The sequence below is a fragment of the Camelina sativa genome, chromosome 11 (assembly GCF_030686135.1).
Source record: "Camelina sativa cultivar CO46 ecotype springtype chromosome 11, ASM3068613v1".
NCBI classification, from domain to species: Eukaryota; Viridiplantae; Streptophyta; class Magnoliopsida; order Brassicales; family Brassicaceae; genus Camelina; species Camelina sativa.
Genome location: NC_141890.1, coordinates 8,628,594 through 8,642,599, shown reverse-complemented (window position 1 = coordinate 8,642,599; position 14,006 = coordinate 8,628,594). Strand labels below are relative to the sequence as shown.

The 14,006-nt window shown below is 35.4% G+C and overlaps 2 protein-coding genes, 1 non-coding gene and 1 pseudogene across 3 annotated transcripts; 2 read left to right on the top strand and 2 right to left on the bottom strand.

The window, feature by feature from the left end:
- Positions 1-248: 248 nt before the first annotated feature.
- Positions 249-319, bottom strand: TRNAG-CCC (transfer RNA glycine (anticodon CCC)). The gene has a single exon. It is a non-coding gene; the product is annotated as a tRNA-Gly (tRNA).
- A 72-nt stretch (positions 320-391) lies between these two features.
- Positions 392-911, top strand: LOC104722596 (uncharacterized). Its single transcript, XM_010440794.2, has one exon. The coding sequence runs from the start codon at positions 519-521 to the stop codon at positions 756-758; it is 240 nt and encodes a 79-aa protein (XP_010439096.1). The 5' UTR covers positions 392-518; the 3' UTR covers positions 759-911.
- Positions 912-1,660: 749 nt separating this feature from the next.
- Positions 1,661-5,064, top strand: LOC104722595 (trehalase). Its single transcript, XM_010440792.3, has 11 exons — positions 1,661-2,780; positions 2,933-3,052; positions 3,127-3,242; positions 3,335-3,435; positions 3,528-3,637; positions 3,716-3,788; positions 3,875-4,036; positions 4,125-4,212; positions 4,296-4,395; positions 4,491-4,704; positions 4,822-5,064. The coding sequence occupies exons 1-11, from the start codon at positions 2,068-2,070 to the stop codon at positions 4,903-4,905; spliced, it is 1,881 nt and encodes a 626-aa protein (XP_010439094.2). The 5' UTR covers positions 1,661-2,067; the 3' UTR covers positions 4,906-5,064.
- A 5,637-nt stretch (positions 5,065-10,701) lies between these two features.
- On the bottom strand, positions 10,702-13,570 carry LOC147933768 (uncharacterized; annotated as a pseudogene).
- Between the last annotated feature and the right edge of the window lie 436 nt (positions 13,571-14,006).

The following is a 14,006-nucleotide window of genomic DNA, read 5'->3' as shown; positions in this document are numbered from 1 at the left end:
ATTTTTTCTTTTTTTTTTTGACAAACAAATGAAAGGTTTCTAATGACTAAAAATTATGCCATCTGATGCGATGTACTAACTAAAAATAGTTTTAAGGAAAATACACTATTGTCTCAAAATTATAAGGATAATAAAATATTGGTCACAATGATCAAAAGAATCCCAAAAACCATAATATTGGTCACAACTCACAACATTAACTTCAAAAACAATCCTACCAAAAAAAAACTTCAAAAAGTCAAAAAGAATGCGCATCCAGGGAATCGAACCCTGGTCAGTACCGTGGGAGGGTACTATGATACCACTACACCAGATGCGCTGTTTTGTTCATCGTTCATCTTCACAACTATTTATTATAAATACATTATCCACCTCATCAAATACTTTTCTGCATTTTCAAAAATCAAAATCGTCAACACAAAATTTTCTTCTCTCTTCCTCTCTAAAACGAATCGACGAATTTGACCCCTTCCACGATCTTGGTCGTCTTCTGAAACCCTGATCGGATTCAGGAAGCTATGGATAAAAGCATCAGCATCACCTCCAACGTTAGCACGACGACTTCTATAGAGAAGATCGATCACGCTGCGAGCTGGATCAGCGCCACCGTCATCTCCGCTTTCTTTTCCTCTCTTGAAAGCTGTGCATGCGTCAATCTCTCCACCTCTCATGATGATGATGAAGACGACGACAACGACGAGGCTCACCACCGTCCTCTTGCCCTCTCCGCCGCTCCTCATCAACACGACATCGTCTAATTCTGTTTTTTTTTTAACCTCTGGTAAAAATAACAATTTACTCCTCTCGCGATTGGTATGAATTTGTAATTTCTTGATTTTTAATACAATGTCTAAAGTGTGTAATGCTATTGATGCCTGAATGAGAATTTGATTAACTGCGTGTTTGAATCATTAGATATGTTTTGATCATTTTGTATTTACAATGCATCACCATTTTTATTATTTTGGTTTAATGTGAAGAACAATGCATCATTTGTTTGAAGTGTTCTTGTGATTAATTTCTTGATTTAAATTTCATTTCTGGTCTTTTCTATAACAAACCAAAACGTATCATGTTTCATTAGTTCCATGCAACCGATAAAATGTGATTATTGGTTACGTCTCTATGGCCTTTTTGGTTGGTGAAGAAGACTTCAACGTTTGAGAACAAACGTCGTGTTTAATTGAAACTACCCCCATTTGTTTCCTTAGCTTTTAATTCCGTTGTTTCCTCCATACAGAGAATCTGTTGTTTAAACGTCTTTGTCATGTAAATGTAATAATAGGACCATATGATATGAGGATCTCATTATTATCTCTTTCTCTTCGATCACATCTTGGATTTATGCTTTGGGTGCGTATCATTTTCGTTTTAGTGTTTATGAACAAAAATAATTAACTCACTTGCTTTTATATTAACAAGAATATATATTTTAGTTTTTAACAATGTTCATTACACAACAAAAGTAGCACGCATTCACATTCTCCAAGTTTCATCATTTGTTTTATTATTATTAAGAAAAAAGTTTCTAGTATTTGTGTACGGGTTTAGGCATGTCTCCTCTCATTAAGCTCTCTCTCTATCTTTGTCTTAATTATTAAACCCACTAACCACTTTTGTGATAGAGATTTTTAGTACCCCCTCTGAAGCGTGTCACTTTATCCCCGTGATTACTTCTTAAAAAGCTAGTTTTTAATTTTTGATACTTTATTAAAGTTGGGGCTTCTATTTTGAGAAAATCTTGTTTTCTGATAAGTTCGTAACGAAATCGACCTCTTTGGAAACTTGATCTTCATCTTTTTTGGCCATGTTGGAAGCTTGATCTCTTTTCTTTGGTGAAGTTGGAAACTTGATCTTTTATAAGAAAGAAAGAAAGGTACACCAATTCCCAAAGTAAGAAAGTAAAAAACTCTAAAATCGTTCTCATCTTGAGACAACCAATAAGAATGATGCATCCGAGTCAGCCAAAGGGTTTAATAGTAGTCTACATTCCCCAATTATATTCATACTCGTTTCTTTTTGGTATGCGATATTCTAAGAAGAAGAACCCTAGTCAAACTCCTACATATGGCAATGAAATCACTCAAACGTAACGCTAATCCAATCATTTCCATACACATACATAAACCCTTCTTATCATTATCTTCTCTTTGCAATTACTTATCCTCTTTTCCTTCCTTCATAGATCTTAAACGACAAGGGTTCACTCTGTTCTTCCTCCTACTCTGTTTCTCTTTGACAACTTCTTCCATGGTGGAATCACACACAGACTCGGACTCAGGTCCTGTAGTCCAAACAACCCCACTCGTCACTTTCCTCCAGCACGTGCAGCTCACGGCATTTCGTTCCTACCCTAAAAAACAAAGCGCTGATCCCAAATCCTACATCGATCTATCTCTCAAACGCCCCTACACTCTCTCCAGCATTGAATCAGCCTTTGAAGATCTCACGAGCGAGTCACTTGACATGTCAGTGCCGGTGGAGAAGCTTGAAAGGTTTGTTAAACAATACTTTGACGGCGCAGGGGAGGATATGTTGCACCACGAACCAGTGGATTTCGTCACAGATCCCTCCGGGTTCCTCTCCAACGTGGAGAACGAAAAAGTCAGAGACTGGGCGCGTGAGGTACACGGTCTCTGGAGAAACCTCAGCTGCAGAGTCTCTGACTCAGTTAGGGAGTCTCCTGGCCGGTACACGCTTCTACCGTTGCCGGAACCGGTTATCATTCCCGGTTCGAGATTTAGAGAAGTGTATAACTGGGATTCTTACTGGGTCATCAAGTCAGTGTTTCCAACTTTCAAAATCACAAATCTAATGCTTTTTGTTTTTTTTCATATATCATTGATTCCTCTCCTTTTCACATTACGTGTTGACTACGAAACAAAGAGCTCACGTGTCACCGTCTTGTAACATGTGCTTTTTGCACGTGCAGAGGGCTTATGACGAGTCAAATGTTCACAACGGCCAAAGGATTAGTGACGAATCTGATGTCACTCGTGGAGACTTATGGTTACGCTTTGAACGGCGCTAGAGCTTATTACACTAACAGAAGGTAACAAAAATTCTTGTCTTTATTTGCCTATAACGAATAAAATTTAAATATTATGTTTATATTGCTGTTACAAGCCAACCACCTCTATTGAGCTCAATGGTCTATGAGATTTATAATGTAACCAAAGATGAAGAACTTGTGAGGAAAGCTATCCCTGTGCTTCTCAAAGAGTACGAGTTTTGGAACTCAGGTTAGTTAGATGGTTAGATCTATAATACTGTTTATAGCTTAGTTAATTAGCTCTTAGATTTTTAATTTTTGGTTATGTTATCTTCTTTGTAGGAAAACATAAAGTGGTGATTCGAGACGCTAGTGGTTACGATCACGTTTTAAGCCGTTATTATGCTATGTGGAATATGCCACGGCCTGAATCCTCTGTTTTCGTATGTTTCTTGTTTCTTTGCAAACAGTTATTCTGATTTTTGATTGTGAGAAAAAACTGTTGAGTCTCTCTCCCTATGTGTAATAACCACAGGATGAAGAATCCGCTTCAGGGTTCTCGACTTTATTAGAGAAACAACGGTTCCATCGAGATATAGCCACAGCTGCTGAATCAGGATGTGATTTCACCACGCGATGGATGAGGTTCAATTACTTAACAAACTGATTAAGATTAGTTGATGTTTCTACTTTTGCTTACTCTCAAAATAATAATGCATGCAGGGATCCTCCTCATTTCACAACAATGGCTACAACATCAGTTGTACCTGTTGATCTCAACGTCTTTCTTCTTAAGGTCTCCACTTTTCTTGACTCCTAATTCTCTTTGATAACGTTTCTTGTACTTTTGGTAAGCATTGTATGTGATCTTTTTAACCGTAGATGGAACTCGATATAGCATTCTTGATGGAGATTTCCGGGGATAAAAACGGGTCAGACCGTTTTGTAGAAGCGTCAAAAGCGAGGGAGAAAGCGTTTGAAACTGTGTTTTGGAACGAGAAAGCAGGACAGTGGCTAGATTACTGGCTTTCCTCCAATGGTGATGTAAGTTACATAACTCTTCAATTACAATTTCTAATTAATTGTATATTGTTGATGAGAAAGCATTTGAGAGCGTGTTGTGTGTCTTCAGGAGACTGAGACATGGAAAGCTGAGAACCAGAACACCAATGTTTTTGCATCTAACTTTGCTCCAATATGGATTAATTCCTTCAATTCAGGTAAACTTATCTCTACTTGTCTATACATGCACACATTTGTATATTGTATATGAACATAACGTTTTATCTTGTGTAACATGTAGATGAAAAACTGGTCAAGAAAGTTGTGAAAGCTCTTGAGAACTCAGGGCTCATAGCTCCCGCTGGAATCCTCTCATCTTTGACAGATTCTGGACAACAATGGTAAGTGAAACATGTGATTTTAAATTCCACTTGAATCTTTATATCTACTTGATAAAGCCTTATCTTGTATCTTACTATTTGGTTTCATTGAACAGGGATTATCCGAATGGATGGGCACCACAACAAGAAATGATCGTTACAGGGCTAGCGAGATCGAGTTCAAAGGAAGCAAAAGAGATGGCAGAGGAGATTGCAAGGAGATGGATCAGAAGCAACTATCTTGTTTACAAAAAAAGTGGGACTATCCATGAAAAGCTCAAGGTTACAGAGCTTGGTGAATATGGTGGTGGAGGAGAATATAAGCCACAGGTAAAATAAACAAAAAACATTCTTCTTCAATTTTCTTTTCATTTAGGTAGATATATGAATTGAGGGAAGAGTTTTTAATAATGTTTTGACTTTAATTTATGTTCCAAAAATTTGCAGACGGGATTTGGATGGTCCAACGGGGTTATATTAGCATTCCTGGAGGAGTTTGGATGGCCCTCTCACCTCAGCATTGAACCCTAGATTAAATACTTTCTATTAAACCTTATATCTAAAGGAATTAACCACTTTATTTTAAAATAAAACGTTGTGATACTGGTAAATCTAAATGTAGTTTCTTTTGTTGTGGATCATATGTCAGACTGTGTGTATATAGAGTTCCAAATGTTTTATGATGCAAAATATATGAACCAATTAGTAGAAATAATTAAACATATAACGGTACACGAAAACACTGGTGGATTCAGTTGGTTAACACGTGTGAATAATGACAAAAGCCTAATTTTAATTACTCAATATTTTGAATAAAATTAACACTTTCATAATCTCTTCTCTGCCTAAACCACTTGATAGATTCTTTATATGATGGACAAACTAACTTCACTTTTCGTGTCCTCCTTGAAAACTAAATTCATAAGGATATCAAATTTCTTTTCTCCAATATCAAGAGTTAATATTCAAAATAAAAACCCTATACCAAAAAAAACTTTTATGTAGTATATATATTAAATGGAAGAGATTTGCCTAAATAGACTTACAGAGACGTGAAAACCAACAAGCCAATGTAATCGAAATATAAAACCTTATTGTCAAATTTCTTACTCAATAAATCAAATTCAAATGGCTTTCTACGAAAAAAAATGTAATTATATTTTAGAAAAAATGAAAAGGAAAGACTAAAGGGGGAAATTCCCCCGGGGAATATAACAGAAAAGCATAACGAATATTATTGAAAATTTGTTTAGCTTACACTCATAAGTATATTGTTTTCTGACTTTAACTCATAATTTGGTGCAAGGGAGGGCCGAGCAAAAGAGTGGCAATCATTGAAGAAGTTGTCCTCTTCTTTTTATTTTTAAACACCTTTTAAATTGTTTTTTTTAATAATTCATCCCAGTTTGATCCCATCTAAGCATTTGCAATTTTGCATTGTATAATTCCACAGGTTGATCCATATTATACAAAAAGACTGAATTTATAATACTTGTATTTTTGTTTAAAGGATTTTTCTAATGTTCGGCTTTGATGTCACTTTTAACGGCGGTAATTCCTTGTAGTTGTAGCTAGGTTGAAAAGTGGTTAAATTTTTTGTATAACAAACTAGTTGTTACTCTGTCGATCCAAAGGTGTAAAAGAGAAAAAAAAGTAGTTGTTACTCCCGCAGAAGAAATAAAAGATTCAGTGATTTATCAACGTTATTGGTTGAACATCACATGATATAAAATTTGTAAAAGAACATAATAGTAAAGATTGATCAAAGTAATTTGAAGTCTCCAACATTTCACCGCGGCATGCTAAGCTGCAGTTAGGACCAAGACAAATAATAGGCTTGTGCCCAGCGAAAGGCATGTCCACGTACTAATAAAGTAATAAGCTAAAGAAATTCACATTCAATTATGACTAAAAACTATGGAATCTAACACTTATTTGGTGTTATTTGAGTTGTTGGTTTGAGTGGGAGCTGAATTATTCATAGAAGCTACTTAAATAAGTGATTAATGACTAATGAGTGATCAAAAGTTGCTTATTAGTCAAATATAGTTGGCATAAAAATATTTATATATTTATGATTTTTGTTTAATCAGTACTAGTTTAATTCAGTTTAAGTTGCAAAAGTTTTGTATAAGTTGGAAAAAGGTGATCATAAACAGAATCTCCGTTTGGATGAATCAGATTGTACCAAACGAATCATACTAGAAAAATTGCAGCTTGTTTAAATTATAAGAACACCTTTTTATTATAAAAATAACACTTATCTGTTAATTATCTAGGATAGTAGTACGTTCAGATTTGTGTTGGCATTACTTGTGACTAATTTTATAACTACTGAAGAAAGTTAGTAGTCCCCTTCCAATAACCAACTAATATGCATTGGAGAAATTATTCAAGCATCAATATGATAAAATTCTCGCTTATTTATTATTTCTCATCATGATACTAGGTTGAAGGTAGCTTTATCAATAAGTTTGTACTAACAACGTTATTTTAAAACTGTTAATCTACTAACTTATTGATGAACCAGAGTAGAGCACTTTGTGTTCTATTTAATTTATATTTTTTTTTGACAAGTTATATTTTTTCTTTATAGTTTATGATGTTAGTTGTGATTAAAAACATATGTGTATCGATTTTTAGTTTATTAAGAGGTATTAAGAGGTATAATTGTTTAAAAACGTGATTTGAGTTCTTTTGAAAAATAGTCGGTTGTTGACAAAAAAAAAAAAAAAAAAATAGTCGGTTGTTATATAAAAGAGATAATTTAGGTCCTGACTGAACAGCTATTACTTTCGGCTGTAAAGTAAAGATTTTGACTTTAACATTTTAGCTGCAGATAATTTGGTTGTTGATGCTTTGAATGTACAAACTTTAACTGTTAAAATCTAATTGTTTACCAACAACTTTTAAAGCTGTAGCTGTTTTTTTTTTATTATTATAAATATTAATAATAAACATATATTATGTCAGAAATTAATTTAATAACATTTTAATAATAAAATAAATAATAAAATAAATTTTATTAATGATAAATTTAAAAATTTAAAAATATAAATCAATCAAATATGAAATTTTGTTTGAAAACTAATTAAAACAAACAACTACAAGAATAAGAAATAAATAATTGAAGTTGTAGACATCAATTTATTAACTTATTAAATTTTAAATAATGTAAAAAAAAAAAAAAAAAACTAGTGACCACTAGCCCACATAGCATTAGCAATCTCATCACGGACACCTTCCATGTATTGTCTCGAACTAACGTCTTGCTCCATCACATTTGGATGTCTACAACTAGTGACGACTAATCCACATAGCATTAGATATCAATAGTGTCTTTTAATTGTTTTGAATGTTTTTTTTTTCTTTGAGTAGTTACATGAGCGTCAAAAATCCATTAACCACTAATCAATGCATTGTTTGAATGTTATTTTCTTATTAATGATGAATTTTATAAACTCTTTTATAGTATTATTAGTGATGATGATGAAAAAATAAAATTTATTATTGAAATGGGTCTTAAAAGAAAGAGAAAAAATGAGAATAATTAATTTATAAAAATAAAATATATAAAATACTTATATATACTTTTGGATAGCTTTTAAATATAAAAGGGTGAAAAAAAAGAATGCTTTAAAAATTGTTTAGTTTTAAAGCATGGTGTTTTGACGCTTAAAAAAAATGGGAAAACAAGGAAGAGAAAAAAAAGAGTGACTTTTAAAACTTTAAAAAAATAAAAGCAAAAAAAGACTGATTGGCAAAAAATTGGCTGTCAAGGCTTTAAACATTCTTAAAGTCTTAAAATTGGGTTACCAATCAGGGCCTTAGATGGCCGTAAATCTTTTTTTTTTGGAATCGGGAACATAAGTTGCAATTTTTTTTTCCAGCAAAAATAATTTATTCAGAATAAAATCTGTCCAAATACAACGGTTCCATCAACCAAATAGAGAGATTATTACAATCAGAATAAAAATCCAAATTATTACAACCTTTCTTTGCTAATAAATAAGCAGCCTCATTGTTTGTAAGATGAACAAAGGTAAACTGGACTTCACTGAAGAATCGTGAATAAAGCTTAATATCTTGGATTAGACTATGAATGGAGATATCTACCAAAGAGCCAGAGAGGCAATTCATCAAGACTTTACAATCTCCTTAAAAGCATACATTCAGGTATCCAAGATTAGCAGTTTGTTGAATGGCCAATAACATAGCCTCTGCTTCACCCTCCAAAGAGCTATTTGCTGCCCTTAGTATACTTGATCCCCAATGTGTAGTCAGACCAACGTTATTTCAAAGTATCCAACCTTCTATTGTTTTTTTAGTATTCGCCACATAGCTTACATCAAAATTGCATTTGACCATTGGTGATTTTGGTCTCACCTAATGAGGGTTCTGCGGGTGCATAGCAGAAGACAAGTGTTGAGGTTGCAGATTCAAAGATTGTAGCCATTCAAAGGATTCTGCTTTGGATTGAGACAGAGTCCGGTAATGATCGTCGACCACATTATTGAAAATGAAATTATTACGAGCTTTCCATATATTCCAAATGAGCCAAAAAAGCAGGAGATTTTGTTCTCTTGAAAGCGAGTGGTCATTATATATGTTTAGCAAAGAGGAAACATTTAACTCATGGTCAGTGGCATGAAAGTTAGACTGTGTAGGTATATTCGCCAAATTCTAAACCAATTGTGATGATGGGCATGTGAATAAAGTGTGATTGATCGTTTCATCTGATTATTTACAACACTGACAAGTTCTATCAATATTGATTCCACGAGAAATAAGTCTTGTTGATGTACCTAACGATTTAGATAAAACATTCCAAAGGAAATGTTTAATCTTTGGCAATATTTGCAGTTTCCACAACCGGTTTTTCAAGTCAATTGAGCCATGGGGTATATCAGGAGCAGGAGCTAAGATGATTGAATCATGTGTAGCTAGCCAGTATCCAGAACGAACTGTATACTCATCTGAAGAATTATAATCCCATACAATTTAGTCAATCGAGCAGGACTGAGGAATGTATAATTGAGTTAACCCCTCAAAATCAGTTGGTTTAATAATGTTAACGATGGCATGTGTGTTCCAGGACTTTACATTATCAGCCGATTGAATAAATGTAGTCAGCACACCATTAAATTGTGGATCCACTGAACTAACGGGACGTGGAGGATGAGAAACAACAATATTACCAACGTTGACACGAATAGTTGAACCATCTCCTACAATAACTCTGACACCTTTTTTTAAAAGATCCAGACCGATTAGAATGGAGGACCAACCATATGATTGTCATTTTTTAGCCGTAGCGTCTACAATTAAGACATCAGGAAAGTATGTAGCCTTCATCACCTTTGCAAATAGACTATTAGGACAGTTTAAAATTCTCCATGCTTGTTTTGCTAAAAGAGCATCATTGAACTTTTCTAAGTCTCGAAACCCGAGACCACCTTCTTTCTTAGAGTATTGTAACCTTTTCTAAGCAATCGAAGAAATCCCTCTTGATGAAGATGTATTTTTCCACCAAAAATTCATCAATAAAGATTCTAATTCTGAGATTAAACCTAGTGGTAATTTGAAACAAGACATTGCATAAACCAGCATCGCCACTGCTACTGACTTAAAAATTAACTTCTTTTCCTGCAGGTGATAGGAACTTGCCACTCCAATTAGATGTACGTTGGCGAAATCGCTCAACTACATACTCAAATATTTCTTTCTTTTTTCTACCAAACTGGCAAACTGTTCTGGTAAGCCAAGATACTTTCCACCTCCCCCTTGATTTGATATCTGCAAGATTTGTTTCATTGAGCTTTGAAGGTGACCAAAAATACGAGATCCAAAAGTGATAAGAGACTTTGATGTATTGATTTTTTGTCCTGAACAATATTCATAGACATCAAAGGCATCTTTCAAAGCTTAGCAATTTCTATTGTTTGCTCTGCAAAAGAATAAACTATCATCTGCAAACTGCAAATGAGTGATTGGAGGTACACCATTGCCAATTTTTATCCCTTGAAGTAGCTTTGAGGACACTTGAGATTTAATAAGATGGCTTAGGATGTCTGCACATAGAATAAATAAGTATGGAGACAGGGGATCCCCCTGTCAAATCCCCCGAGTAGGAAGTACCTTTCTAAATGGTGTGCCATTTATTAGAATTGCATACTCAACCGATCGAATTGTAGCCATGATCCAACTAATCCGGGTAGGGGAAAAACCAAACATCTTCATCGTGGTTTCTAAGAAGTTCCATTCAACTCGATCATAAGCTTTACTGACATATGTTTTAACAGCCATATAAGTTTATGAGACACGCTTTCATACTTTGAGAGAATGCATTAGTTCATGAGTAATTAGGATATTGTCAGTAACTAAACGTCCTAGAATGAACGCTGCCAGGGATTCCGATACAATTGTATCTAAATGATCTTTTAAACGGTTGACAAGACACTTAGAAATGATTTTGTAGATCACATTGCAGAGACCAATGGGTCGGTAATTAGATACAATGTTTGGCTCCATTGTTTTTGGGATCATACAGATATTAGTATTGTTAGGACCAAGTTTCATAACTGCAGTAGTAAAAAATTCTTTTACTTCAGAGGTGATATCCTCTCCAACCACCTCCCAACACTCTTTGTAGAATCTGGCAGTTAATCCATCAGGACCAGGCGCTTTATCATCTCCAATCATTGATAAAGCCTTATAGATTTCCTCAGAAGTGAATTCTCGAGTCTGTTCATCATTTATAGTTTGAGTCACAATAGGATTGAAGTCAGCAAAATCTATTGGTGAAACTGGATGACCCGTCGCAGTATACATTTTGTGAAAATAATCTGAAGCATGTACACCAATAACCGCGTCTCCATTGTAAGTATTCCCCTGCTCATTTTTATTGAAGTTATGTAATTCTGTGCAAATCTATTCTTTGTAGTAGCATGAAAAAATTTAGTATTTCGATCCCCAAGTTGGAGCCATAAATTTCTGCTTTTTTGTTTCCAATATATTTCCTCATTTTTGTATGCAAATGTCAATTGTTGTCTTAGTTGGGGGATTAAATCACGATCTGAACGATGGAGGCTGGACATAGCTCTGTTTAGACGAAATTGAAGAACGTCAATTTGTTTTGCAGAATTCAAATTGTGTTTACGTTTACATCGAGCCATATAGGTATGACAATGTCTAATTTTATGGACTATGGTATGATGCCTTTGACTCTTACACACATTCCATCCCTCCTTGACATAACTTTTGAAGCTTGCAACATCTAACAGCCTCTTATCAAATCGAGATAGTTTTTTGAAACAGGGGTTATGAACACCAAGATGAAGTAAAACAGGTTTGTGGTCAGAACCATTAAAGTCAAGGAACTCAGCTTCGCCTCTTGGAAATGTAGGAGACCATTCAAAATTAACAAGGACTCTATCTAGACAGCATTTGACCGTGTATGTATGTCATTCTCCAACCCACGAGTACCTATCACCTGTGGATTTAAGGTCCGAGAGATCACATACTGAAACCATATGTCGAAAATCACGAAAGGTCCAATCGCCTCTCATTGGACCACCAATTTTCTCATTGTTAGAGAGGATCTCATTAAAATCACCAACCAAGACCCATGAACCATCTTTGGTAAGTGATATATGTTCAAGACTCCCCCAAAAAATGTGTCGTTGATCTTAGTTTGGATGACCATAGACGCAAGACAAATAAAACTCAAAGTTATAATATTTAACGTTTACATCAATGATTCGAGCATCATTAAAGATTTAGGATACCGAAACATTATTCTTCCACAACAAAGCTAAACCACCACTCCTACCTTGAGGGGGTATCGTAATAACGTTTGGAAATCCTAAGGAATGAGCAAAGTTACAAACCATAACACACTTATTTGGAGTTTCTACTAGAAATAACATATTAGGTTTATACATACGACAAATACTACTTAGCTAGATTGAGTAACCGAGACACCAAGACCCTGGCAATTCCAAGAGATGATCTTCATGGAAACAGTGGGGGTACCGGGCCCTCCGCACCTCTGTCGATCTTGTTGGTTGCAGAGCAGGAACCTTCAGACTCAACACGTTCCTTCTTGCGGATCTGGCATAGGACCGCCTGATCTTTAGTAGCTTCCCATTGTTGGTAAAAAGCTTTAGTATCCACCCTCTTACGCTTTGCAGTTTGCACTGCCCACATCAAACGTCAGTTTTGGGCTCTTACACTCATGGATGGGGGAAAATGTATCCCGGAATTCTTTGCTAAACTTTGTGTGTAGGTAACGAAGTCTCTCAGCAGTAAGTTCTATATCTTCAAAGATACTTGGGGAACCACTAGGTGGGAGAGAACTAGGGCCAGCACCCGGAGTAGAGTAATGGTTCTTCAATCCTGGTATTGCTTCAAAAGGATCAATGGTCTGGAGAGTATTGGCTTCAGACAAAACATCATGATCACCCGGTGGTCCATCTTCATCGTTTCCATTGTCGTTCGGAGGTTCATCCTGATAGAACTCTGCGTCTTCCTCGCCATTCAGACCACACTCAGCCACATCATGTTGCAATGAACCACACTTAGAACAGAACTTACGAAGTCTTTCAAACCGATACTTAATGACAATGTTATCACCCTCGGTAAATTGAAAGTTTCGCTGGAAACGTAAAGGCAAATATATATTCCAGTCTATACTAACCCTGACAAACTCCACCAAATGGGCATTTTCATCAAAATCTACCGTGTCAACTGGTCCTAATTGATCCCCAACATACCTGGCCATGTCATTGGAGAGGTAGAGAAGTGGAATTCCCCTGATTTGAACCCAGAAAGGGATAATCTTCAGCATCTCATCAGTGATATGAGGATGCTAACGGTGAACCGACAGCATCCACTCATTGCACGACCAAGGGCCTCGACGAAGCACCATGTTAAGGGATTCTTCAGATTGAAACACAAACAACGCCTTCCCAGGCCCCAATATTTTGCCAACAACAAATCCTTCAAAACCCCAGATCCTGGTCATATGTCCGATTAAAGCCCGCATATTTTGTTTGCGAGGATTCACAGTTTGGACCACTAGGGAATAGCGATTTGTAGACACTGCCTTGGCAATGAATTGAGGAGGTAACGACACTGGCGCATCCGTTATGCCCAAATCCAAATCTTGAAGAGACTTTCTGATGTAGTCACTCATCTTAACAGAAATTGAGACTAGAAACACGGGTAGTGAAGAAGAGAACAGAAAAGTAATGACAGAATTGTCGAGAAGACGGTATTTATACAGATTTGTCCATGGCGGTTTCTCGAAACGGTTATCCAATGGGATAAACAGAAATGAAAAATTGCCATATAACTGTCTAGGCAGAGAGAAACCAACGAAAAATACAGTCTTAAGACCATAAATTTCAATTGGAACAAAACTCCGGATTAAAAAAAAAGAATTCAAGAGAAATTGGGAATCGCACAAAAAAATCGCCCCAAAAAGAAGCGACGCCATCACACAAGTTGCAATTATATTGAAACTTAATCAATTAAATTAAAATAACAAATAGGGTGGAAAATAGTGGTTAATTAGTTTAAATTATGCCAACGGATGATGCATTAGAGAATCTTCCGTCCAAGTAGGGATT